The sequence below is a fragment of the Mauremys reevesii genome, linkage group 20 (genome assembly GCF_016161935.1).
Source record: "Mauremys reevesii isolate NIE-2019 linkage group 20, ASM1616193v1, whole genome shotgun sequence".
In the NCBI taxonomy this organism is placed as follows: domain Eukaryota; kingdom Metazoa; phylum Chordata; order Testudines; family Geoemydidae; genus Mauremys; species Mauremys reevesii.
The window spans coordinates 7,392,172-7,419,978 of NC_052642.1; the positions used below are offsets into that span (position 1 = coordinate 7,392,172).

Here is a 27,807-nt window from a genome sequence, read left to right on the forward strand (position 1 = left end):
TAGATACCTTCTAAGGTCCCTTCTGACCCTGATATTCTATGATAGCAGCACTGTGCTGCCTCACAGGCCTGTCGCAAGGATTAATAGTCTGAGGATATGTCTACACTGCATTAAAACACCCAGTGAAGCAGGAGGGTTCCAGGCTCCAGATCAAGCTCAAATGTCTACACTGCAATTTGATAGTCCCACAAGCCCAAGTCAGCTGACCCAGGCCAGCTGTGTTACATTGCAGTGTAGACATACCCTGGTGACACTAGCTACTACAGTAAGTGAGACAGCCACACTAGTGCTGCAGGGCAGGGGTGTTACATCAGGCAGCCTTGATCATGTCCTTATCAGTGTTGCAAGGAAGAATGTGATGAGGTGGAGGCCTTGAGTTTGGGTTCATTTGACATTTTCCTTTGTTTACATGATGTGCTCGGCCTTAGCTGCAGGACAGGGCTCTCGAAAGCTGCAATGTAATCATGCCGGCATGAGGCCAGGAAACCTGCCGATTGCTGTTTTGAATGTGGGTGAATAGTCTGGAGAGAGGGATGACAAGCCTCCAGCATTGTCCTGGAGTCTCCAGGAATTAAAGATTGTCATGTGATGAATCCTCCAGGAATACGGCCAACCAAAACTGGCAGCCTTGTCTGGAGAACAAGATGTAAACAGGGCCAGCCCCACTCCCACCAGCATAAATGAGTAACTCCACTGAAATCAATGACCCAGAACCTTCACTCTAGCCAAAGTCCACAGAGTGCAGAGCAAGAGGGGAGAGAGACAATGGAGAATTTTACACTCTCCAAACCCCGGTGTCAGCTGGGTGCTAGTGTCACTCGGGCACAAGGTCTCCAACAGGCTGATACCGCAGCCAGGAAGCGGTGGGGTTTATGGCTTCCCTTGGCCATACCCTGTATTTCAGCAGCAGGGAGGGCAAGAGGTGTCGGAATAACTGTGTCACCTGTACACCACGGGAGGATTCTGCTACACCAGGGTGCCTCTGGTCGCTGGCTCTGCTGGGGTTAGGGCGGCTTTGCGCCCATAGTCAATACGGGATTTGGGCCAGTCAAGTGAAGTGGGCGCTGTCTGTATGAATGACTTGGCTGGAGAAGTACACAGAGCATAGCCCTGTTCAGTTAGCAGAGCTGCAAATGGAGAGGGGAGAGTGAGAACACTTTTTTTTCTTTGCAATAGCTGCGATAGGGACGTAATCGGCTCCCTTCCAGAGACAGAACATTTTGCTCTCCAACATTATTTGTACAAGCCCCAGAGATGTTGTATCTGCCTGGGACAATTTAGCATCATCCAGAGGGGGGGAGGGGGTTAACTCCATCTGAGGCAAAGAAATCACTCCAACCTACCTTAAGTTACCAAGGGCCTCCATGAAAACCACACTGTGACACTGCTACTAGAGGTGACGTGGAATCTGTAAATTTGTCATCTTGATTCCAGTCAAGAAACTGAGAACTGGGCTGAGTCCCTCATTCATGTCTCTGTTACAAGGAGACAGAGGTTCTTGCAACCTTGTACAATACTACTAAAGGCAGTGAAAGAAAGTGAAGGTGGCAAGAAAGAGCGATTGAGGCCTTTGGGAAGAGAATCTGTCTGAATCAGCCAAAGACCTCGCAATACAGGCTACAACATGCCATGTTCACTTACAGTATGTTTATTTCTCAGTGCATTACATGAAAAGTCTTTGGTATTTGTGGGTTCTTAAATATTGTTCCCACTCTGCTCTGTTTAAAAAAAAAATGCTGAATACAAAACATTCCATATACAGTAACAAACCCCATAGCAAATACAGAGAAATAGATACCAGGAACAAGAATATAGCAAGATGAAAACAGAAACGTAACCATGCAAGAACTGGAGCTAACAGGTTGGGTTTTTTATTTTATTTTTTTAATTTTGTCCTTTAGTGAAGTCTGATGACAAACGTTGGAGCCTGTCAGGAATGAGTTCATCATGTCAGAGGAGATTGGTTATTGTTCTGTTAAAAATTACACACAATTACAAGAGACTGTATCTAACTTCACTCTAAAAGATCAAATGATTGTAGAACGTATTACAATTAGGGAAGCTGGGACCCCTTACGCACACACAACACACGGCTATAAATAAAAAAAATACTGTGTAAAATAAAGTGAAAAAAGCTAACGTTTTCTTCTATGATTGGGAATGTGTTTCATGGACATTTATAGCACCTTTGATTCACTTGATTTCAGAATAAGTAGTTTAATCCCCCCCCCCCGCAGTGCTGGAGCAGAATGGACTGTAATCTTGAATAATACAGAGGTTATAATTGTGGACTAGAAGGGATTTCCAATTAGTCAATCAAGAACCTACCTTCATGTAATCCTAGAATTAGTTTGTCTGTCTGTCTTCCTGAAGCCATAGGTGTAGTGGATGGGTTTCTGCTTTGACAAAGTTTATTCTATAGATTGGATCTGAGATTTCGGTTCAGTGCCAAAGTTTGAGAGCCAGATCTAGTGTAAATAGTCATAGTTCCACTGACATCACTGGACCTGTCCCAATTTACACTAACTGAAGATCTGGATCTGAACATGTGGCCTATTCTTGCTCCCATTAATGGCAAGAGCCCTGTGGACATCAGTGGAAGCAGGATATGACCCTTATCTCTAACTTATTCCTATTTTTCTGCATTGCTGTCAAGTCTTTAGAACCAATGCATATTGGATACTCTGGAGTGAAACATCCTCTATTTCTCAAGAGGATACCAGAGCACTAGTGAAAGTTGGGGTGCATAAACTATAACGTATTATACTGTGCAATATGCAGCCATTGCTTTTGGTTAGCTCAAGGCAAGGAAAATTTGTTTTTCTACTAACAGAACCAATCCAAGTTGAAAAGTATTGGAGTTTGGAGAAGTACTTTAAAAATCCCAAAGAATTCTTAACAAAGGCAAAAGAACACACTATGGTATTGCACAGTATGTATGTAAGATAAAGCACTAACATTTCAATTAAAGTATACTTCTAAATGAGCACGCATTTGAAATATGTCCACCCCCTAAATTACACAGAGATGGTAAAATGCATATGCCCAGGCTAAAATGAATCTTAGTATCCCGCCTAAGATGGAAAATGTGGTTGGAGTGGTTTATTTAGTCACAAATATCATTAATGTCAACATATGAGGTTATGTTCACCTTTATAACTTCTTTTTTTTTAAACTAAGACTGCACCACAATGTGGTCTAATTGATTTACTAGTGAGGAATTAAACCCTAGTCCAGTGACAATGTCCACACTATATGGTCCTATCGTTACCCAGATTAAAGATACAGTACCACATTAAGAGAGAGATGTAGCTAAGGCCTGGTCTTCACTGGTGGTGGGGACGGGACCGCGGTGTCTTCACTGCAGTGAGTCTGCTGCTGCTCCCCCTTCGACTCTGCCTGAGCCTCTCACGGTGCTGGAGTATAGGAGTTGACAGGAGAGCACTCGGGAGAGGATTTATCGCATCTAGACTAGACACGATAAATCCCCCGCTGGATCGATCGCTGCCCGCCATGCAGCGGGTAGTGTAGACAAGCCCTTAGCAAAACAAGGAGTGTTGGGAGCAAAGAATTACATAGGTCTTCATAGAAATCTGTGAAAGTTGGTAATTAAAATGATGTTGCAATCTGAACCTAAACCTGCCTTCTGACAATCAGTCTGCTAGGATTAATTGCACACCATTTCAATTAACTTTTTTTCATTTTACCGCTAAGTTGTTCTGAATAATTTAATTAAAACCCAGCACGCTAGTCAAATGCAAACCAACTAAAGGGATTACTCATCAAGTGAATGCAATTGTTTTTTAATTCCCAAATACTAAATCGTGGGAACAAAAATTGTCCCCTTTAACTCATTTGGGGGACTCCAAAATCTCAAGGAACTACTAATTGGACCCACACTGCATAATATCTCTCCCCCTTCCCAAATTACATGCAACAGCCATGGGATCGTCAAAACGGAATATTGATATTTCCCTTTTTAAATATCTGGTTGGAGGGTTGTTTGGCTTTGCCTCTGGATCCTGCTATGGCAAAACTCTTTCCTAGATATCAGATGAAATGCAGCTCAAACCAGCATAAATCTTTTGACCAAACTGTGATTTCTCATCATGTCTCAGGAACCAATTTCCTGAAGACTTACTACTAGACAGGAGGGTAGTTAGCATTCTGCCTGGTAATATGTGCAGGATGGGACCCCAGATTATCTATCAACAGAAGTAACCAGGAACCTCTTGTAAATTTCTAACCACTAGCTGGCTTATAAAAGCATGTTGTAGTCATCAAGTTTTTCCTAAAAGGAAACAGGAGACTAGTCTAAGAACAAAACTAGTGCAAATGTGGCATGGCTGTGTTATAAAACAGCTGTCCCTCAACAAGACTTCATGGTCTAAATTCCCTTTATACAACTTCATTCCACCTCTGTTAGTGAATGGAAGAAAATGTTCACAGGGCTTTTGTTGTTTGTCTACCAGATGTCTTGGTATAGTTGTGCTCTTTGTATTTAGACTGAGAGATGGCTGCCAGCTATTTCTAAAAGATACTGATCTCATTCAGAATTGTTTATATACACACAGTCACTGGATGTAGCCTTGGGCTTGCAACTAACATCTTTTCTGAAGGCCTTATTTTATTGTCCTAGAAGTCATACCAGGATGTGACCATTGCTCTCGATCAATGCGTTACTGATATTGACAAACCATTTTATTCTCTCCAGGCTGGGTTATTGCTCCCTGTTTACTTGTATCACATCAACGACACAGCTCCCCCAGAATGTAATGTACCACAGGAGACTGAAACATCTGCTCTTTATGGTTGCATCTCCTGAAGTGTTGCATTGACTTTAAAGTTCTTTGAAGTCTCTCATGGCTAATGGGGAATAGCACCTGATTGTATTTTGCTTTGCCTCCCCAGCAGTCCTCCACATTTTGGGCTGATTTGACTTGCCCAATGACTACCTTAAATGGATCCAAGCAAGGACATAACTATACCCCTTGACTATGGAATGCAGACTTAGTTGTTATCCCCAGTTCCTAGACTGTGCCTGAATTCAAAAGTATGTTAAGGAAATAAATTTTCTGCAGCTTTTGGTCCTTCAGTGGCTGTTTATATTGTTTAACTGTACAGCATGGGGAGATTTCTCTGAGAGGACCACGTTATCAGCTCAAGATGTTGTTTGTTAGGAACTTATGTTATCAGCCTCCCCCTTCACCTAGGGTTTGTAAAATGGTGACAGTTGAAAGATGTAAATCCATTCACTTGGGGTGGGTTTTGAACTAGTTGTGGTTAATGATGCAATACTGTCTAGAGGCCTGAGATGGATGTTTTGATATAGTCCAGTATTTTTGTAGACAGAGAGATTGTGTGTGCACATGTATATACATAAATATCTCACACTTTTTAAAATTAGTGTTATTCTAGGCAGTCTAGCTTAGCCTAAGGGGTTCAGGCTCTGGTGCTTTCACAGCCTACATCCACGGGCAGTGTAAGATTCCAGTTTTCAGCATGCCACATGCCTCCATCCTGACCTGTCTCCATGGGCCATTCAGCTCTCTCTGAGGTTGCCAACAATGGTGCTAATCAATTTCAATGGTGGCTTTTTTATGTAGATAGTTTGTATTAGGAACGAGCCTGCATGATGCTATGAATTTACTTAAGCCACCAAATAGAGAGACGACAACAACATTTGTTCACTAGTGCCCTGGAGAGGAGTTGAACCAGTGACTGAAAAGTGAAAAATTCTGTAACCTACTATCAGTTGCTTTGCTCATTCAATCCTGCTATTAAAAAAAAAATTAAGTAAAAAAGTAAATTAATTGTCTAACATTACCTCATCCAATTTGATTGGCCAGCAGGTGTGAAATTTCTGTTCAGCCTCTTAACAGTGGAAGTCTGTTTCCCCAACAATAAGAGCTATTGCAAAAAGTAAAATGATTGAGCATTTCGCTGCAAGATCACAAGACAAACCACTGGCAAGAGTCTAATCCTTCTACTGTGTTTTGCCAACGGGCCGCCCCCAGATTTAAACCAGTAGGAGATTGTGGATACTTTTAAAAATACCCGCACTATAAAGAAAGCTTTATCAATAGTTCCAGCTTATGATCTAAAGCTGGGTAAATACTGCAGAACATTTTCAGTGCATATTTGTTCCTAATAAGAGTAATTTTTCTTGGCTATGTTTATACCTATTTTGTGTTCACTTTATGCAAACTTTCATACAATTTTGTCTTGCTTGCTATGAATGTTTGCAAAAAGAATGTTGATCTTGAATATGCATGAAGAGCAAATTTTACATTCTGTAATTATTTATACCAGAAACCTGATAGTAAGCTGTTCATGCAATCAGGGAACAGAAGGAATACCAGAAGGTCTATATGACACCATTCACACAACCAGTCAACACAGCTCAACTCCCTGATTTTAAATTTCAATCAGAAAGCCCAAGACTACATGATATTTGCCAAAGATTTTGAACAGCCAGCACATCTGAGACAAATCATGATCTGTTGAAAGACACTCCACCAAGTGTCAAATGAAATTTGTCAAATAAATTATTAGTTCTTAATTTTTCACTCTACTCTTTAAAAAGAAACATTTCCATGGCTTCTGTGGAGTTCTGAAAGGGGTATCTTCAACTAGAAATTATAGCGTGAAAACAAAAACTTGGTGGCATCTGGTTATTTTTAAACATAATAGTATAATGTTGCTCCGGGCTTTTGCTTTGAGCTAGGGTAGAACTGAATGATGTCTGAGCCAGCTATGCGGTCTTTTAAACAAGTAATTTGTGAGGGGGAGGATTAAGCCCTTTGAAGAGGGCTGGGGGGAGGGTATCCATTTCCAGGGATAGTTTTTAAGAATACCTGCCATTTGGTGTATTCTGGAGTTTGGCGGGGGGCGGGGGAGAGGAATCTTTGAGCTACAGTTAAGACATTCCCTGCAGTAATGGTTTAGTAGTGTCCAGGCAAGGAAACCCTACTGCTAAGCCTGCAGCCTCCTACCCACTTCCTTCTGCACACCGTGATTAAGCACTAGGATACTGTATCTTTAATCAGGAGCATTTGTGCATTCTAAAGCCCATTCACTATTTCATTCCGTTGCTTTTCCCTTTGGCTTTGGCATCCTCCAGCAGCGAAGCGAGGATCTGATAGGGCTGGTGCCGCTGCTCAGGACCACCACGTTTGATCTTGATGCTCGTTCGTAGAGAGGAGCCTAGGATCACTTCCTGCCCTGAGCCCGGTTCCATGGACGATAAAGAATCTGAAAGGAGATCAAGCCAAGGGAGAGTTTATTTAATAGGCGGGGCAGGGTAAGGAGCCAATGTACAGTGCTGAAGGCCTGAGCGGTACCTATTAAAGAGAACAAAGTCCCGGCCCTTCTTACGCTTCTCCCCTTCCCTTCAATGTCCCCTCTCCCTTCACTTTTCTTTCCACTTAGCTGGTGCATTCCTACCTAACTCCTCACTTCCCAAAACAAAAAAAGGGAACTAACATGACCTTTGCCACTATCCCCTTGCTCACATGGCTTGTTTAGCATACCCCTTCCCCTGTTTCTTTGTAGATTGCAAGCTCTTTGGGGAAGGGACTGCCTACTACTCTTTGTACAGCACCTAGCACAATGGGTCTGTTCTCAGCTGATCCATAATCAACACGATTAATCATAACAGCAGTGCCTTGTGGTCCTTAGTTGTCAGCAGTTGTAGAAGTGCCAAAGGTCATTTAAACATTCATTGAGCAAACATTAAGATTCAACACTCCTGAGGAGTTACTAAGTATCACTACACACGTTATAGGTGGGGAAACAAGCACAGAGCGGTGATGGACTAGATGACCTCCTGAGGGCCCTTCCAACCCTGATATTCTATGAGACTCACCCCAGGTCACACAACTCATTAGCAACCGCTGGCAATAAATCCCAGCAGTCTGGTCTCCCAGGCTTCCTCTTATGGTGAGGAGTCTTTCTACAATGATCCTGCCCCATAAAGCTAGGGCCACAGTCCTCTTCAGGTGCTTAGGCGCGCAAACCCATAATGCTGACTCTTCAATGTTAATGCCCGTTTCTTTTCCTTTTGCACTCAGTAATGGACACTTGTTTGTTCCACTGCCAAGAGCCCAGCCTTCCTAGCCAGACCTCCAGCACTGGTCTGCTCACAGCCGGAACTATTTCTAATTCAAGTGAGTACCCCAGTGCATAAGGATTTGTGCTGTGCTAGCTGGAAATAAGCATTGCCAAAATTGGGCTTTTCCTGTGTCCTGCTGTTCTGTTCTGTAGGGCTGGTTAATACGCTCTGATTATCTTAAGCTTCCATCCTGTTGCGTGGGGAAAGGTTTTTGTTGGTATGTTTTGCTTTGTTGCTTGGGTGGTGGTTTTGGTTTCCAAAACCACGTGGATTCTGGCGCTTTGTCTGACAATGATAGCATGCAATTGGCATTTCGGCTTGGGTCTCCTGCACAGAAGTCATGGCAAAAATCTCAGTGCCCATAGCGGGAGCAGGGTCAGATCCTTAGTGGCAGCTGATTAAAATGTGGGGTGGCCTCACACCTTGGGAGTTGTCTCTGCTCAATAAAAATCAGTTTCACTACAATGAAACCGCTGCATGCAAACAGCTTTCTTTGCACTCTGCGGTTGTACTAGTTTAATGAAGACTCTGGTTTTGAGCCTAAGCAGCTTCCAACATTCAACCCAGGGCCGGATCTAGAGTTTTTGCCACCCCAAACAAAAACAAAAAACCTCCTGGAATGCCACCCCTGGAATTGTGCCACCTCAAGCACATGCTTGGTTTGCTGGTGCCTAGAGCTGGTCCTGATTCAACCTTTCCTTTGGCCTGAAAGAGTGGACCAGAAGGGTCTATAATACCAATTATTTATAAAAATAAATTTCCCAACTAACTAAGACAAATTAAATCCCTTTGTCACTGTAACACAAAGCTTTGTATTGCAGCATGAATGGCAAATTCTGTGCAATAACCAGATCTGGCTTCCAGTCCAGTTTTGGGTGCAATTTACATTAATGGTCTTAATCTATAAAGCCTACATTGCTCTAGGTCCTATTTACCTTAACTGTCTCCCAGCAGTTGAGCTCAATGGAGGTGCTTGAGCTAATTAATTTAAATGCCTGGGAGCAGAGCATCCTCTGAGTGACCCTCAACTCTAGAGCTGGCTTTTCCCCTCTCCGATCAGACAGCCTGTATGCCGGAGCCTGTTTGTGGAGGCTTCTCCCATTGAGCTGTCTCAGAGGAGGAGGGTGGCAGCCTTTAATTGATGCAGGATCTATTTTGTGATGTATTTATGTTTTTAAATTGTACATAAACAGAGACTGAGACAAAGTTTAAATAGAAATACAATTCCTATATTGGTAAATCACCCCTAAACCGACACTATTACCCTGCTATAAAATCTGTGTGTAGTAGACGAAGCCAAAAAGTGAATCAATTCACTCAACTCGCTATGCCCGGTTTTCCATTGTCCTGCATCTTCAAGTCATTTACACCAATGCCAAGTGCGTGTTAATGCTGCCATTCCCCTTTGATAGTACTTTACGCTAGTATAAATGGATGCACAAGGTAAAGGGCACCGGAGAGTCACACCCAATGCAAAGCGCTTGGAGCTTTAGCCTGCCTGCGTATTCTTCAAAAGGAAAGTGGCCGTACAAAGCATGCTGGATTTTGCTAGTGCAGGCCTATGCAAGTCAGGAGGTGATGCTATCACTGGTAATGCTGAGGTTGTCAAGTGCTCAGGTTCTAGCCATGCTGTAAATATTTTGCAAACTCCTTCTCTCACTGAACTATCAAGTACATTTCCCAGGGCGCTCACCAGTTGGGAGGGAGAGTAACTATTCCTGCTGTCGGATTGGCTTAGAACATCTTAATGTCCTCCACTTTAAGGCAGTTGTGTATCAAATTAATTTTAAATCTTATGATGTTGAGAGAACAAGCCTATATAAAGCCCTAAATTTTCTGGCTACCTTCTTGACGTTGTGTGGCCCCAGGAAGAGCATGAACGTCGAGACAGCGGATTTCCTCCCACAATCTCTTGCTCACCTCCCTGGTGATTGAACCCTACATTCCCCTTCCCCCCTTTTCTTAGTTCTTTGTACTATGGTTGCACCTAGAGGTTCTAATTACAGGGCCCTGACTGTGCTATTCAAACACAGGGTGACAAACAGTCCCCGCCCAGAAGAGTTCACAATCTAAGACAAGATGCCAAAAATGTGAGTAACAAGTCAGTAGGAATAGGGGTGGGAAGGAAAAGGTAAATGAATACATTCACATGTTAAATTTCCCAAAGTGCTTAAGTCCTATTTTACAAAGTGACAGGGATTTAGCAGCCTGAGTGTCACTGACTTTCAATAAGACATATGCTTTAAGCACCTAAGTCACTTTGGTACATTTGAAAATTTCACAGAAGCCATATAACTCTCAGAAGTCCTCCCTGGCTGTTATCTGTTGCCAGTTTCACACAGACGGCCCCGTGGGAGTGGATCTTGCAGAGAGATTTGAAAGAGGGCAAAGCAGTGCCGTGCTTTATGGACGAGGTGACGACAAGGGTGCCAGCAGCACTGAAGGAAGTAAATGGTGCTTGGCCAAGAAGCATTTGTGTTGGTGCCAAAAGCCCCAACCAACCTCTCAAAGGCACAGAGAGAACATAATCGTGAACAGATTCAAAACATTTCCCCCTTGCTCTGACCATTTCTGTAGGAAAAAATTATGCAGAGCAAGTTATGCATCTGTCAAGGCATTGAGCCCCTGCCCCAAACCAAGTGATTTCTCTTTGTTACATCAGCAGCAGAGAAAACTCTCTGATGTGTGAGAATCAGAAAACCCGCTTTGCCACAGGCCTGTTGTCAGACGACTGGTGGGGAGGGAAATGGCTCCAACTGAATCACTCAAAATATTGAGTGCTTCATTTTAAATAGTAGGAACACATGAGCCACTAAGTCATGTTTCCACAAATCAGTGTTCTCTGAATTTTAATCAGGGGAGTTGCCTGGATTATGGATTTGCAGGCCTGACCCATTCTAGGGGCCATCAGACATGACGAATACTAAAAAGGCCAGCTCCTCAGCTGATGGCAGTGGACTATGGCGATTGGACCAAAGCCTCAGCTGCTGTCAAAGACAGCAATGAGAACATTTTTGTAGCAGTTACATGAAGCAGAACACAACACGGCTTGATCTGCTGCTGAGCTAGGTCTGTACTGCTGATAGCTGCAGGTGCTCACTGTGTAAAACTCAGCCATGTTAATCACCTCATTATGGATTTAGGAGCCTAACTTTAGGCACCTACTTTTAAAAATTAGCTACTGTGCTGAACCAGCACTGAGCCCTAGCATCCAGCAGCTCTTTGAGAGAGAGCAGGTGAAAAGAAGTCATATATTCTAGGAGTCTAGAACTAGCCAATTCTAGAACTGTTAGAGGGATGTCACTCATACTAACTTCTCCAGAAAAGCAATGTTTAGCCCCAGGCGGAGAGACACTCACCATGAATTCCTATCATATGCTCTAGAATTAACACTCTCTCAGCTAAAATCTTCAGGGCTTCTCGAAGTTGTTGAACTCCTTCTCCCTGCAAGAAGGAAAAAACAAAACCTCTGTGTATGTCTACAGCATAGGTACATTATTTAAGTTTATAATGCAATCCTCCAAGGCTACAATACTAACGTAGCCCCTGAAACTGCTAATGATTTCATAAAACAAAACCAGGTTGCAAATCTGTGGAGAATAGGGCGATGTCTCTATAAACATCCACAGGAAAGGCACAAAGCCTCCATTATAAACCCAAATTCTGGCATCTCTAAAATTTTGGAGAGGGTTGGAGCCAGATCCAAAATTTTCAGCTGGCTCCTATTTGCATAATGGGCCAAACCAATAGCCATGCAAATCTGAACATTGTCTAACTGTGAGGCTTGGATTCAAGCTACGTGGCTTGTGCCCATTTCCACAGTCCACTGCACTATTTATTCTACAGTTCAAGTATTCCTTGCTAAGCAGATCTGACATTTGTTCTGAGCATCACTTGGGTGGGCCTGGCTTTCCCTGCACTGATCTTGTACCACCAAACTGAAAAACGTCACAAGAAACCCTTTCGCTGCTATTTTGTGAAATTATCTCGGTAGTGGTGTAGGTTTGGGGAAGAGTGTTGTCTCTTTCTTGGCTGGGTCCCAAATCCCAAATATCTTACTCTTGATTATTTAATGGCAAAGCAAGGGATCAGCAGGCGCATGCTGTTGAAAAAACAAAATCAGACCTTGTCAAGGGGCCATATTCTACTAGATCTGGGATCAGCTCGGTAGGAAGGATGGTCTAGTTGACAAGGCACTGGGCAATGACTCAGTTGCAGCTCAGCCACTGCATTGCTGGTCACCTTGGGCAAGTCTCTTAATCTACCCTGGGCCATAGTTCCCCATCTGTAAAACTGCCCTATCTCACAGGGGTGCTGTAAGGATATATACCATTAACAATTGGGTGCCAAAAACATTTGGATCCAGATTTTGAACGTGCCCGTGCCCATGGATATTTGCAGCTGAGGTTAATGCCACCTGCATCATCTGCCCTTTTATCTTTGCAATCCCCCCACTTCTCCATTTACGTTACCGGGCGTCCTACACACAGAACAAGAACAGGGTATGGTCCCAAGGGGAGTGAACACTCTTTTTACCAATAGACCAACCAGGCAACAGTAAAAGTGTTTTCTTACGTCAGCCCCTTTATCTCCTCCTTCACCCTTCTTGCCTGGTTCACCCTAAGATGAGACAAACAAATTTCCATGTAAACGAGGAGATTTGCCATCCAAAGTCATTCAAATCCCCTCCCTCAAAAAAGCCCTGTCAGCAGAAAGCAAATTGAAATCACAGTGTATGTCATCTGTTCGTTTAGACGGGGCCAAATTCAGCTCCTGCTGGCTTGGCAAGGGGGGGGGGAAGAGAGTGTCTACTCATTTACACCATAGCTGAACTTGGCCCAGAGGGACTTGAGCTATATGATGTTTGCATTGCAATGAACCATTGTCTGATTGCTGCGGCCAGGGACCTCGACCACAACCATGTGTGAATTGTGAGGCTCTCCCCGTAAGCAACGCTTACACGAAAAGCAGTAGGGGGTTCACTATAATCACCGCCAAACATGCCCACTTTGCCTCTACGTTGCTTTTTCCAGAAAAATCCATATCCACCAAGCAAGAGTCCCGTTAATTAGCCACATCACCCTCCACCTCTCTGCAAGATGCTCATTACATTTTTACTGAAGAAAGATCCCTAGTTATTGCGACAGTTTGTCTGACATTCCCCTGCTGCCCACTCATCTAATCAGGAAGTGTCTGCATTTCCCAAGCAGCAGATGGCACACACAGAGTAAACCACAAGCTAAATAAAGAGCAATGGAAAGGTCCACGAACTGCTGAGTAAGGTGGCTGGGATGAGAACTTGGCTCCTCAGCAACAGTGGGCCTTGCAGAGACATTTAAAGCAGAGCAAGATAGTAGCAGAGATGGGAGAGAACCATGTCAGGCAAAACAAGAGCCCTCTGACCTCCCCCGCCCCACAAAATTTCCACCCAAACTCAAACTGAACCCAACTCTTGGTTGGATTCGCTCCCTAATATTTTTTGTTTTCACCAGAACTGCACATGTAACTGCGGTCTTAGCCTGAGAGACGTTGTTCCAGAGGATTCCCAGTCTGGCCAGAAGCTGGTAGTCTCAAAACTAGTGGGAGAAAGCCTGTTCTCGAGAGATTTCCTGCTCAGCCTCGCAGATAAAGGAGGTTTGGAGAGTTCAGGCTTGCTGGGGGAATTTCGATGGCTTAGCCACAGGGCACATGGTCTGTCCAGAGTTCCAACGTGGGAGGCAGCTTTATAGTTCTGTCAACAGGAGACCTGGTAGGAGGCAGCTCCTGTGGGGCTGCGCTGAATTAGCATGTCCTTCCTGCTTCACTGGCCATGACCCCTTCATGAGCATTGCTGCCCACCTGTGCCCCCTCCCTGGCAATAGGAAGGTTTCACCCACCCTGCCACAGCCCCTCTCAACCCTCTTCATGCCAGCAGAATGTTACCAGGCTGGCTTCTGCTCAGCCTATAAGCACTTTGCAGCAGAGACAGAACAAAAAGACTGTTCGTACAGCACCTAACACAGAGTTGTGATCCATGACTGGGTCCACTTCCACAATTCAGATAGTATAGATGCTAGAGCAAATCTGGCCTCATCGAGGTAAAGCAGAGGCAGTACCTCAGATCTATGTTCTGCACAAATCTTTTGCTACCAATTTCTCACTCCTGAGGGAAGAACTACGGTTGGTGGAGCACTTCTCTTCTCAACAGACTACTAGCCCCACTCCTAGATCCAGCAAAGAGAGAGAGAAGACTTATGAGATCATGCAGTCGAGCTCCTCAACCCCAGGCAGGTACAGGGCATTTTCTACTGCTTTGTCCACTTGACGATAAAGCGCAGCACTAAAATGCAGTGTTTCATTGGCACAGACCTCAGAGATGCTGTCTCCTGACCTGAATGTCGTATTAGCATCCAGAGAGAACTTGTAGTACCAGTCACAGTCCAGCCAGGTGGTATTTAAGGTGCTGGACGTGACATACACCCACACCCCATCTCCGTGTGTGTGTGTCTGTCTCTGTCTGTCTCTCACACACACACGTACAACACTTACAGGCAGTCCCTTATTGCCTCTCTCTCCAGACAGACCTGCTTGCCCCTGTTGGAAATAAAGCAAGTGTCATTTTTCCCCCGAATTTGATGAGAACAAAATGTAATTTTACCAGCGGAATTAAAATGGCTTAACAAATAAACTCATGAGATGGCACGGAAGTTCTTTCCTCATTCTTTCAGCATGAATGTTCTTTCAGCATTCAAGCAGGCAGCAAAATGGGTACTCTCTCTCAAGCGCTAGTTCTGAATCCTCTCAACATGTGGGGAAGTTTGGTTCAGGATCTCAAGCCGATCTTTGTAAAATGGATTTGCATCCTCTTTAACTTAGTTGACTTCTCTGAAGTTCAAGTGGGGAGAAATTTGGCCCTAGAGTTTTCCCCGCAAATACAACATTCTTCCATACAGTATCATGGATAGGCGAAGACTGCTCAGCCTTCGCCACTGAACAAAAGACCGCAATATCCAGTACCCTTTTAGTCATCTTCTGCACACATGCTCACCCTCTTATCCACAACTTAGAACTACTCAATTTCTCTGCATAGATTTTTTTTGATGAAAAGGGGCTTTTTGAATTATACAATTTTTTCATTAATTTTCATATTCCGAGTTTTCTGGGGCAGTTTTGGGTGAAACGATTCAAAACAACAGTTTCAAACCCATTTGAAAAATATTTGTTTTGATTCAAATAAAAAGGAATCAAAATGGCCATTTTTGTGTTTCCTTTCCTCTACTGCCTTTTCCTTCATTCCCCCTCTTTTTCCTCCTCTGGAAAAGGGGGAAGTACCCCTAACATGATTTTTTTTTAAATTTAGATAATTTTGAGCCAATTTGAAATCAATTTTCAAGAAAATCTGAAAATTTTCAAACAAAATTGAAAAAAACCTTTCATTTCATTCTAAATATTGTGCAGAATATAATTTCCATTTTCTGACCTGCTATATCCACCCCTTCCACATGCCTTTCATTCTTTTGCTGTTATGAACCTTCCAGCTGGATGTAGGATTTTGCATTTGCCGGAAAAGTAGAGCTGCCTTTTCATACATATATTTTTTTCCAACTGTTTCTTCACTGGTTTTATATGAAGAACCAATTCGGAACAAGATACTATATCAAAAATACTGCATTAGACAGACCTGTGCGACACTTGGTGACAACTGCTGGCAGAACTATATACTGATGAGAAGGAGAAAATATAAACCCAAATGACCCCACCGAACGGATATGAGTTGCTTAGATCCTGCACTGGGTGAATCAGGCCCATGCAATGGTATAAGCAAGCAGCAATGCACTGAACTAAGGTGGCAGGAGGTACATTGTTGGAACAATTTACCAAGGGTCATTGTGGATTTTCCATCGTTGACAATTTTTAAATTGAGATTGCAGGTTTCTTCTAACAGTTCTGCTCTAGTCATTATGTTGGGGAAGTTGTACGGTCTGTGTTATAGAGGTCAGACTAGATGATCACAATGGTCCCTCCTGGTCTTGGAATCTATGAATCAAGACATCTTGTTTATCCTCAGATATTGATAGTAAGATGGGCCCCTCCCTGTTGTTCTGCTCTGGCCTTCATCAGCTTACACAGTCTCTGCACTTTGTCCATGTGATGCCAACACTAATTCAAAGGTGCAGCATGCATTTCCCCCTACAGACTGATGATAAAAGCAGAGTGGGTGGCCAGGGATTTCATGACCATAAGCCAGCAGATATTATCTGTATTTAAAAGCCTGCACAATGTCTAGATTGATCTTTCATTGGTTGGAAAGAACAAAAAAGGGAAGAACATAAAAATGGCCATACTGGTTCAAACCAATGGTCCATCTAGCCCAGAGTCCTGTCTTCTGACTGGCTAGTGCCAGATGCTTCAGAGGGAATGAACAGAACAGGGTAATTTTGAGTGATCCAGCCCCAGTCATAAAGGCCCAGCTTCTAGCAGTTGGAGGTTTAGGGTCACCCAGAGCATGGGATTGCATCCCTGACCATCTTGGCTAATAGCCATTGATAGTCTTATTCTCCATGAACTCATCTAATTCTCTTTTGAACCCATTTGTACTTCTGGCCTTCACAACATCCCATGGCAACAAGTTGCACAGGTTGACTGTGCATTGTGTGAAGAAATAGTTCCTTTTGTTTGTTTTAAACTTGCTACCTATTAATTTCATCAGGTAACCCCTAGCTCTTGTGCTGTGTGAAAGGGGAAATAACACTTTCCTATTTACTTTCTCAATACCATGTCATACACACCATCCTATATAGAAATGTTATTTTCTTCTGCCAATGAAAGCTTTAACTACTGCTTTGCCATTCATCTATAACAGCTGGTTGGAAAATGGAGTTCCCATTCCCCAGGAAATTCCAATATTTTGTTTTTGTTCCAAAACACAACAAAAAGTAGACATTTCAAGCTAACTTATAGAATGGAAATTAAACAATTTCTATTTATCAAAACTAAACAGTTTTTTTTCTAATGTTGAAATGTTATATTTATTATATATAGTCAAAATGAAATGAAACAAAAATGTCTGATATTTTCCAAATGAAATGAGTCTAAAAGAATTTTTTAGATGTTTTCCCATCAAACTTCATCAAAATAGACATTTTCACGTCAAATATTTCAGTTTCAACACAACTGTTCCACTGAATTTTTCAGCCAGCTCTAATCTGTAATATTTAGCAATGGTGTAAACTATGGAATTAAGCCACCTTAGAGTCAAATGTCTAATTACATACAGAGCTCTCTTCATAAATAAGTGTCCTTCACTGAAAACTGAAATAAACATCTAATAGAGATAAGCAGTATTTGGTAGCTAGGTCTGAAAGACCACTACATTTATCAGCAACCTCTGTGTCTTATTTGCTTTCAGTGTGTGTATCATACAATCTAGTCTGAATTGTTGTTGTTGCCCTAATGTAAAATCTGGAGCAATGCAGGTTAAGCCTGTCACTAGTTATGCTCATGGGCTTGGAGAGTCTCCAAGTTCATCTGAAACTAATCAAACTGCATTTGGCATTTGCCTTTCTAAGCCCTCACAAACATTGTTCTGCCCTTCAGACTGAAAAAAGCAAGCAGAAGGGGGAAGATGGGAGAGAAATTGCCAAATGCAGATGATTTGTTTACCTGATTTACAGGTAATGAGCTCCACCTAAATCTATATGCAGGTAATTCCTCTTTAAAGAAAGGAAATACATTAAGGCTGCAGCCACCTGACTCCTGCTATGGGCAAATACTGGAAAATTAGCACTAAAAAACTTTTATGCAGCTGTCTTTCCTTTCCAGAACATGCTGCAAACGCCATTAATGGTAACTTTTCTCATTCTGTAGCTCCGCTTTATGGACAAAATCTCCTCACAAGGATTCTCTCTCATCGATCCAGTTCCCCCAGTGCTAAGTTCTTAAAAGATTTCATTCTACAGCCCCTCCTAGAAGGGTCTCCACAAGCCACCAACGGTCCACAGGCCACAGTCTGGCACAGTAAGTGACGGGGAGTCCTGAAGAGTTTTGGAGGACTGGGATAGCAGAAGTATCCAAAAGTTTAAATACTGCTCTGAAACTCTTTAGTCTGCCTGGACACTGGGCTGGTAACCTGGTGAGAAGAGGCTCTCGCATGTTGTTTTGGGGTTTTTTTTTTTTGGTACTTCCTAATCTTGGCCAGCTTGGAAACAACACTCAGCAAACGCCTCTTGCTGTATTTTGGGCATTAAACACTTCTATGTCCTTGACAAAATAAGCAACGACAGCGATTACATGACGAAATGTGAAGTAAAAACAAACATTTTAAGAACATTATTTGACCCTGAACAATGGCTCCGTTTCAGAATAGTTCTTATTCTCTCTAACATGCTTTGCCCTTCTTTTCCAGTCACAACATAACTGAGCTAAACCATCTAAAATGCTAGGTACTAAAGGGTTTATAGTAAAATCTGTTCCCAATAGACATTAGGGATCAAATGTTCACTACTCTGAAACTTTCAGAGATAACTTATACCCTGTGAAAACAACATGTCCCCTCTGCCTGTGCAATGGTCTCCCTTACTGACTCTTGCATAATATTCCGAACTTATGTGCACCTAGTCAGAGATGGTCCACGGACTTCAGTGGACCTATGTTGATTTCCACCATCTGAGGAGCTGGCCCAGAATTGGTTGTGAATCTTTACATGTAGTTTTTAACTTACTCTTTCTCCTCGATCTCCTTTGGAACCTTTAGGTCCAGGCTGTCCTGGAGAGCCTGGTACACCCTAGAGGACAGATGCAGGATAAGAGGACATTAGTTTCCATTTAACATCTTGCTGTTATTGTTAAAGATGCTGGGCTAGATTCTCTGCGGCCTGAGAGCCTGCGTAGTGACTTACCCCAGGTGATGTGAGTGTAAAATGTGACTTTGTCTTTCTATCTCATAAGGTATTTCTGTGGCCCTGATCAACATAGCATCTTTAACGCACTTATCCTCATAACAACCCTGTGAGGCAGGGCAGTGCTATTATCCCTATTGTACAGATGGGAAACTGAGGCACAGAAGATAAGTGACTTGCCCAAGGTCACACTGGAAGTATGTGGCAAAGCATCAGATGATAACATTTTGCACACTCTTTGCACAGGTGTAAATGACTTCACAAGGTTCAAGGCAGGGACAGTCAGCCATCATGGACCACACAGATACAACACACCCAGCTTCCAATGGTCTGGGGATCTCTACAATTACATTTTGCGCATCCAGGATAGTTGAACATGGGGAGTAGCCTGTCATGTGGCCCTTTTAAGAAAATGGTGCATCTGAATAACAAGGCCTGCAGGGGCTGATTTATGAAGTCAATGCAGTCTTGCAGGGAATCAAGGAAAAGATGCATCATAAAGGGCCTTCAGCAGTTTTGTGCACTTACAGACCTCTCAGCTGGATCCCAGTGCATATGCACATATATTCTTCTTCTTTATTAGTTGTATTACCATAGCATCTACGAGCCCTCGTCATGGGCCAGGACCCCTCATGCTAGGCTCTTTTAGATGTGCCTACGTTTTTCATTTGTAAACAGATTGAACTATAACAACTGGTATTTGTTGCTAAAAGCTGATGATGAGGTATTCAGGGCTGCAAAGACTGGGTGGGGGGCAGTTGTCTCGAGGGCACTGGTAATGGGATATTGAAAAATAGGATTAACCTCTAGGTTACTGGTTCACGTCTGGCCCAGATTGGTAGTAAACTTAGTGCTGATAGCTGTTCGGCATGGGTTCTTTGAAATAGACCATGGACTCAGTCCAGTTCATGATGGACAGTGGTGCATATTGCAGCTATTACTGGCTCCCTTGTTGTCAGCCTCTGCAGAAGGCCAACGACTGAATGGGAATGGGGACTTAAAGATCCTAGAAATAGTCCTGGCACATTAGGAGTGAGATACTTTCACAGGGCTGGGTTCTTATGTTATCCTGCACAGTTAACTATGCAAAGAAATAACAGACCAAGATGTCTTTAGACCTTGGCCTGGTCTACACTGGCGGGGGGGTGGGGGGGAGGAAATCAATCTAAGATACGCAACTTCAGCTACAAGAATAACATAGATGAAGTCAAGTATCAGAGGGGTAGCCATGTTAGTCTGGATCTGTACAAGCAGCAAAGAATCATGTGGCACCTTATAGACTAACAGACGTTTTGGAGCATGAGCTTTCGTGGGTGAATACCCACTTCGTCGGATGCATCATGTAGCTGAAGTTGATGCATCTTAGATCAACTTAGATTGACTTCACGTCCTCGGGGCATGGGCTCGACGGCCGCCGCCACCGCTCAACTCCACTTCTGCCTCTCACCCTGGTGGAGTTCCGAAGTCGACAGGGAGCGCATTCAGGAATCGACGTATCGCGTCTAGCTGAGACGCGATACATCGATCCGCGATAGATCGATCACTACCCACTAATCCGGCAGGTAGTGTAGACATACCCCTTGTTTGCAGCAGTCCCTTGCAGTAGTCATTAGGGTGGGTACTGACACCTCACAAATAGTTACAGAGAGTTGGAGGATAGAACTGAAGAGTATCAACAAACATTCTTCTCTTCCTATCTTGTTTGCAACACTATCATGGCTTTGTTTGGTGTTTAAAGGGTTAAGATCAATATCTGCAAAGGAGTTTAATTACCAGAAGTCTTGAGACAAAGCCATTCTTCTCAATTGGTGACTGTTTTATAGATTTATTCAACCCAGGGAGCAAAATTATAGCACACATTGGGCTTAATTTGAAAATTGTTTATTTGGGTGAGTGAATCTCATCAAAATGGTTTCAAATGTACAATCCAATTAATGTTAGGTCTGTATGCTCACTCTGGCCATCCTGCTGGGATGCTTTCATACCTTAGGGATGGCCTTTGCCAAATTTCTATGGGGTGCTGCAAAGCTTCAGCAAAAGTTTTTACAGTAGCCTCCAGAATCTAAAGAAAGATGGTAGTTTGAAGCTATCCTAGCTAAACAGATACCCCACGACTGTCAGAAGTGAGGCTTGATTTTGGAGGCACAAACTGAGAGGCCTCAAAGGGAGGGACCCAGTTATCAGCGGTTGGAAGTTTCAGCACTTTCTGAAAATCAAACCTTCTTAGGGGGTCTCAAATTGCACCCCAAAAGTGAGGCACACTCCCATCACTTATGAAAATTTTAGCCGTAGTGCATGACTAGGCCCTCATTAGTCATCTGGGTAAGGATGTTCATAATTAAACAGGGTGAAATACTCATTTGGTACTTAATAGCAAACTAAATAGTCTCGTCTTTTGAGCTATATGAAACAATATAAATCTATAAAAGCAGCAAAGAGTCTTGCGGCACCTTATAGACTAACAAACGTTTTGGAGCATGAGCTTTCGTGGGTGAAAGCTCATGCTCCAAAAATGTCTGTTAGTCTATAAGGTGCCACAAGACTCTTTGCTGCTTTTACAGATCCAGACTAACATGGCTACCCCTCTGATACTTGAATATAAATCTAGGATACCTATCCATAATCCAGTTCTCCCATTTCCTTACAAAGTTTGGAGACCTTGTGGGAGAAAGACGTTGGAGAAGAGGTAGCAGCTTAAAAAAGGGGGGAAAAGAGTGCAGCACCTGAGGCATATGGAAAGATGGGCAAGAGGCAGGGTTCCTCAGACAATGTTTGTTAAAGTTTTGTCCTAATGTGTTAATTTTTTCATGTAGCCTAGCTGGCAGCGTACTCTATCTTCTCAACGTAGACTGTAATGCTCCTTCTCTGTTGCTGGAGCACTGCACTGAAACCTTGATGCTTCTGTGGATTTAAGCTCTGCTGTAGGAAGGAGTCTCACTCATGTGCAGTTAAATTGCTCCACAGGAATTGGAAGACTCTCTTGTGTACAGCTCAGAAGCTCCACATGAGGAGAGGGGGAAGCAAGAAATCATGAGATCATGTAATTAGAAGACTCATAATTCATAAGAGCAGATGGGCATTCATAAGAGCAGATGGGCATCCTTAACTTTTTGCATGTTTGACTCTGAGCAGTGAGATTTGTAACATTACATTAGCACTTTAAAAAAAAGTATAGGCTGCACTTCTGTAGTTAGTAAAGATGGGGCAGTCCTTCAGCGGAGGGAAATCGGCATAGCTCCCTTGAAAACAATAGAATTAGACAAGTTTCCACCAGCTGAGGTTTCAGTCCATCTTTACAAACTACCTACCATGACTAAGGCTTTTTTCCCCTCTGCGTACATCCTGCAAGTTCACAGGCCAGAGTTTAAGGGAAGCTTCTGTTTGTTTTGCCCTTGTGCATTACTTTACATTTAATCATGTGAAATTGCATCCGTCATTTTGCAGCCAAATCTCCCAGTGTGTTTATATTCATCTGAAATTTCCCACAGTTCTCCATGCCATTTGATAATTGAAACAATTCTGCATCCCTGGCAAAGTTCACCAACTTCCTGTCCATTTCTTCTTCCAAGTGATTAATAAATACACAGTAAAATCCCATTTCTCCAATTCCCTGCAATCCCAACATCCTCATTATCCGAATTGAGGTTATGTCCCTTAACATAAATCACTTACCCATATATATCCCCCAATTTTCCTAATTCTCTATCATCATTTTATCCATGTTTTATGTCCTTGAAAGAGTTTGGATTGGCAGCTGGACTACACATTCTGTAACTCTGTTCCAAAAATAGGTCTCCTGGGCTTCCCCACTATTAACTAATTACCACTTTGACTAGTCAATTATTCAATCATCACTTAATTTTTTTCTTTACCCAATTTTCAATCTGTGAACAGATTTAGCCCCTCTCTCTGTGGTTTTCCAGAATAACCTTTTATGGAGGGACCTTGTTAAAAATGTATGATCTACCCAATTACAAGATTTTTTTTTTATCCACATATAATTAATTGATAATTAATTCCATCCAAATGTTTGACTGAAAATGCAGTTTGGGGGAAATTCTGATTTTCCCCAAAGCTTTTTTGATTTTTCCATTCTGAAAAATGCAATGAAATATTTTGTCACAGCTTGGATCAATCCACATAAAAATATTTTGGTTTGTTGAACTGCATTTCCCTATGATGCTGCATTGCCTCCTGGGAGCAATAGTTCAGATATCTCCTGGGCCCATTTTTTCATATGGACTAGCATCCCTAGCCAGACTACATATCCCATGATACAACACTGTCTCCCCTTTGACTGAACCGCATGATGCATCATGGGAGATTTAGTCCAACCAGCCAGCCTGGCCCAGGGAGCCTAGGAGAGAGGGGGCATCAGGCACCCAAACTAAAACTCCCAAGAGGCAATGCAACCCCATAGGGAGATGCAGTTTAATATTGATCTGACTCAAGTTTTGGTTTATTGAACTGGCCCAAAACATTTCGTGTTAATGTTTTGCCTGGGAATATCAAAATGTTTTTGTTTAGATTAAGAACACCAAAATGAAGCATTTTGCCATTTCCAAAACAAAAATGTTCAGAACATTTTGTTCTGAGAAAAATTTCACTATTTCAGCTTTTTGTCCTGATTTGAGATAAAAACAAAGTATTGAAATATTGGAATTTCTTGTTGGATGCAAATTCCAATTTCCACTCACCTCTGCTAATTAAACATTTCATCTCCTTTCTACAGAAATAAGTTGCATTGCATTTAACAACATGCTCCACTCCTCTCCTTCCCCCATCCCCACTTCTGCCCCTGCCAAGGAATGGGATAAAATTACTTACTTGTGATCCAGGAACTCCAATAGGTCCTGGGGGTCCTTTGGGTCCTGAAGTGCCTGGGGGTCCTGGCGATAAAATCATAATCTGAGACAGTTTTAGAGACATTTAGAAAGAAGGAACCTCAATTTCAATCACACTCATTTCCTTTCATTACTCCTGATTAGCGTGTCTCTCACTCTCTTTACAAAAATCTCACTTGATCATCGGGACATGGCTTAAGCACTGGTATCAAAGAGAAGATAGATGCACATTCTGATGTAAAACATCCTTCCATACTGGAATTACTTTAGAGCTATATACAACATTTAAATAATGTAAGTAGTAAGAAATGCAGCAAAATTTCCGTCTCCTTTTAAATGATTATTCTTCCTTGGTCCTAAGAGAAATCTTAGATCAGGATCCACAAAGTGACTGTACCCAAGTGAGGTACTGCACCAGGGGTTTCTGAAAGAGAATGAGTGCAATACTGAGTGGAGAGATAGCTGGGCTTCACGTGGCACCGGACCCACAGTATTCTGAGGATACACGACTGCAGAAAGGGGGTTGTATTTAGCCACAGCTGAAATGGAGGGGTTGACATGACTATATAAAATGCCTCTTCACAACTCTGCTTTGGCAAACAGTTACAGATTGGCTTCTCCCTTGCTCTGAAGACTGCATATCCTCTTAACAAAGCTTTGCCTCTACTAATCCAAGGCCTGTGAGCCCAAACTCTTGCAGCCAGGCCCAGTTGCTTTTCCTGGCAGGCATCCCGTCAGCGTAAACAATGCCACTAGATCTTTCTCTCTCTCTCTCTCTCTCACACACACACACACACACACACACACCCCGAAGAATCTTTGGTTGGGTTTCCCCTCATTAAAGCTGTCCAGTTCGATTGAGTCTGTTACCTGGTGGCCCAACAGGCCCTGGTGCGCCGCGTGGGCCTGGCAAGCCAGCCAGGATCGTGTCGATGATGGTGGAAGCCAGCTGGGATTCTCCATCTGGGGTAAAGAGCAGAGAAATTAATGATTGAGAAAATTTATCAACTGCAGCGTCCAGTCAGTCAGGATTTCACACTGGGTTGTTTGAAAGCTCGAGCTAGCTGTTGGCCAAGGAGAGAGTGTGTGTTTAATTAGGTGGAATTCTGACCATTAGAACAATTTCCCTGACCGTTCTGAGGGGAACTCATCCAGAAGCTCATTGAAAAATAAAAAGCTGTGATTTTCTACCAGAGACTCCAATGCAATCATCTCATTCTTCAGGCTCTATACATTAGGCCATCATGTGCACAGACTGCTGGTTTCCAATGATCCAAGAAGTCATGTATGAACACTGGGGCTGCCCAATGCATTGGTGCCCATGCTGCTGAGCTGCTGCTGCACCATTATAGCAGCCCAAAGCACTGCCACCAAACCTATGTGGTAGCCAATATGCAGCCACCAGATCAAATGTCTGGGTCCAGCATATCAGCCCAACACAGCAGCTATGGACCCATATGCTATGATACAAATATTTTGCAGTCTATTAGGGTAGCACCTTTCATCTGAAGATACAAGAGCGCTGTAGACAATATGTAACTTTACAGATGGAGGGACTAAGACACAGAAGTTAAGTCACTTGCCCAATGCCGCATAGATAGAATCCAGGTATACTGACTTAAGTGAAGATTCACAGTTCACTGCTCTAGCCACTTGATCCTAACCAATTCCACAGCCTCAAGAATGTATTCCTCTGCCGGCTTTGTTGCTGTTGGCCTTAACTGCAATCAACATTTCTCTAGTCTCCTGACCTTCCTTTGGATTCATAAGCAGGGGCAGTGAAGGACAAGGTGAGAAGAGACTCACAGGCATCTTCAAAACTTGAAAAGAAAAATGTAACAAAACCCTTCAATTAAACACTACAAAAATACAAGCCATGCTACTTCAGCAGCTCCTTTCAGGGGAAATAGAATGGAAGTGCTAACTATTGCTTGAAGAAACAATTTATATATAAAATATAATCTATCACTAAAAAAGTAACTGCATCTTTTCTGCAGACTCCCCAACCATGGGACTCTACTAGGGTCTGGTCAATGGATACTGCATAGCACAGTTACCTATGACAGAAGGCCTTCTGAAAAGCCAGATTTTCCCCAGCTACTGCGCCGCACGATCTATGCCTGTGATCTCAAACCTCCACACGTCCTTTCCCTCCAGATTTTTAGCTCACTGGGCTACCATTAGATGGGATTCTGTCCAGGCACAGAGGGGCAAATTCTACTGTGGTACATAGAGGGGTTGCTCTATATTTACATCAAAGATCACTGATGATGTTGCGTACTCTGCACCGGCATAAATGAGAGCAGAATTTGGCCCAAGAAAAGGAGATGAGGCCAGTATAGACATTTTGGAGGATTTTCACCTTTGGTGAAGCAATGGATGTTGGTCACAGATAGAGGTACAATGGTGATGATAGATCAGTGATCTGATCCAGTGTGACATATGCTATGGAACGCTGGAAAACAGCCATAACTCCAGATGCCCTCAGGGACAGGGCATCTCTGCACTGGAGTCCAGGAAGGGAACTAGCATGCCTCGAACACTGAACCTAGGTCTCTCCTGGGGCAGAGTCAAACACACCAGGGATGAACTCAAACAGGTATTTCCCTGACCGACGTTTTTGACCGTAGCCATCTTTCCTTCTTTGCGGCCCAGAAACAAAACGTCTGAGAATGCTTTCATGTTCAAAGGGAAAGGTACCCAAGTGAAGTGTGTAATCCAATTAATCTGAGTTTTATTTGACCATGTCAAAATCCATCAGGGATCGTGAGTGAGACGGAATCGGAAAACGAGCATCGAACAGCAGAGACTGCATTAACAATTTCAGGGGACTTTTTTTTTTTTTTTTAAAAAGAACAAGCAGTCAACAAAATTAAACATCCTTAGGGGAGCTGGGATGGGGTAGTAGGGTTGCAAACTAATGGGATTTAATTATTGCTGAGGGGAGTGAATGTGTGTTGCAGAAAATTCCAGGCAAAGAGGATATTAGGATGATGACAAACAGAGTTACTCCTCACAAATCCACCCATCTTGACATTAGATCAATTCGACTCAAAGCTATTTATGAAAGGTGCTTCTCTAATTGTGACACACGGGGGGGAGGGAAGGCTCTGCTTGGGAGCCCTCGAGCTCAATAGCTCAGCATTTGGGCCGTGCAGCATGCTGGGGTGAGACTCTGTCGTCGCTCCTTCCCTTGTAGCGCAGCCACGGAAAACTCACCAAAGTACTGGCTGGCTCAAGAGGACCAGCACAATGTTTCCTAAATTCCTTCTATGAGGAGAATCCTGCCCCTCTCCTCCCTTGTCATATAGGGCTCCAGTTACAACACACCTAGTGCACATCCACCATACACGGGGGTGGGATTTGGGGAGTCCACATCCCCCCTGCAGTCTCTCTATAGCCCCACAAAGCAACAGGTCAATCTAGGAGATCCAGTGCCTACCTGAATCCTCCGGTCTTTCCCTCTCCATATACACTGGGGTCAAAGGAGACCCTGGGACTTATGCAGCTCAGGGCTACAGTAGCAACCACAGAGTAGCTTCAGGGTCATTGAACAGCAAGGAGATGGCGGATCCCCTCCCCCTCAATGTGGCTCTCACTGAGCTGCCTGCAGCAAGTCCTGCTACCCTGCTTTGTCAATGTAACAGGCCAAATTCTGCCCTTGGAGGCAGGGGAGTATCTTTCCCATTTAAACCACCCTGACGTAGAAGTTGCTCCAGACCTTTCAAAACTCCCAGCTGGCCCAAAAGTGCTCTAACAAGCCACTCTGTTCGATATGGGCAGGGCCAGGGATTTGAGCACGTAGAAAGGGGGAAACTTAAAAAGAGGCTGAAATCTATCCTGAGAGACAGTGAAGCTTGTTCACCTGTGTAGCAGCCACAGGCATCCCAGGTATCTGGATGTGCACAATTTTCAGAGCCGCTGGAACAGTTTTCTAAATGCCAGCCTCAGTCTCTCTCCTCGCTTTCCCCTTC

General features: G+C 43.3%; 1 protein-coding gene and 1 long non-coding RNA gene across 9 annotated transcripts in view; one reads left to right on the top strand and one right to left on the bottom strand.

The window, feature by feature from the left end:
- The window catches only part of LOC120387392, a 96,654-nt gene extending 78,233 nt beyond the window's left edge, over nt 1-18,421 (top strand). For both annotated transcript variants that reach the window (XR_005590148.1, XR_005590147.1), the window contains exons 2-4: nt 7,124-7,303; nt 8,073-8,168; nt 17,960-18,421. This is a non-coding gene — a long non-coding RNA (uncharacterized LOC120387392). The remainder of the gene's footprint in view (nt 1-7,123; nt 7,304-8,072; nt 8,169-17,959) is intronic.
- COL26A1 (collagen type XXVI alpha 1 chain) overlaps nt 1,633-27,807 on the bottom strand; it is a 219,361-nt gene continuing 193,186 nt past the window's right edge. For 2 of the 7 annotated variants that reach the window (XM_039508086.1, XM_039508083.1), the window contains exons 8-14: nt 24,704-24,796; nt 23,817-23,878; nt 18,813-18,875; nt 14,642-14,686; nt 12,689-12,733; nt 11,473-11,557; nt 1,633-7,254 (exon numbers count right to left, since the gene is read on the bottom strand). In XM_039508086.1, the coding sequence (XP_039364020.1) occupies nt 7,079-7,254; nt 11,473-11,557; nt 12,689-12,733; nt 14,642-14,686; nt 18,813-18,875; nt 23,817-23,878; nt 24,704-24,796 (569 nt within the window). In that variant the 3' untranslated portion in view covers nt 1,633-7,078. The other 5 variants (XM_039508080.1, XM_039508079.1, XM_039508084.1 and 2 more) reach the window with 4 other exon arrangements.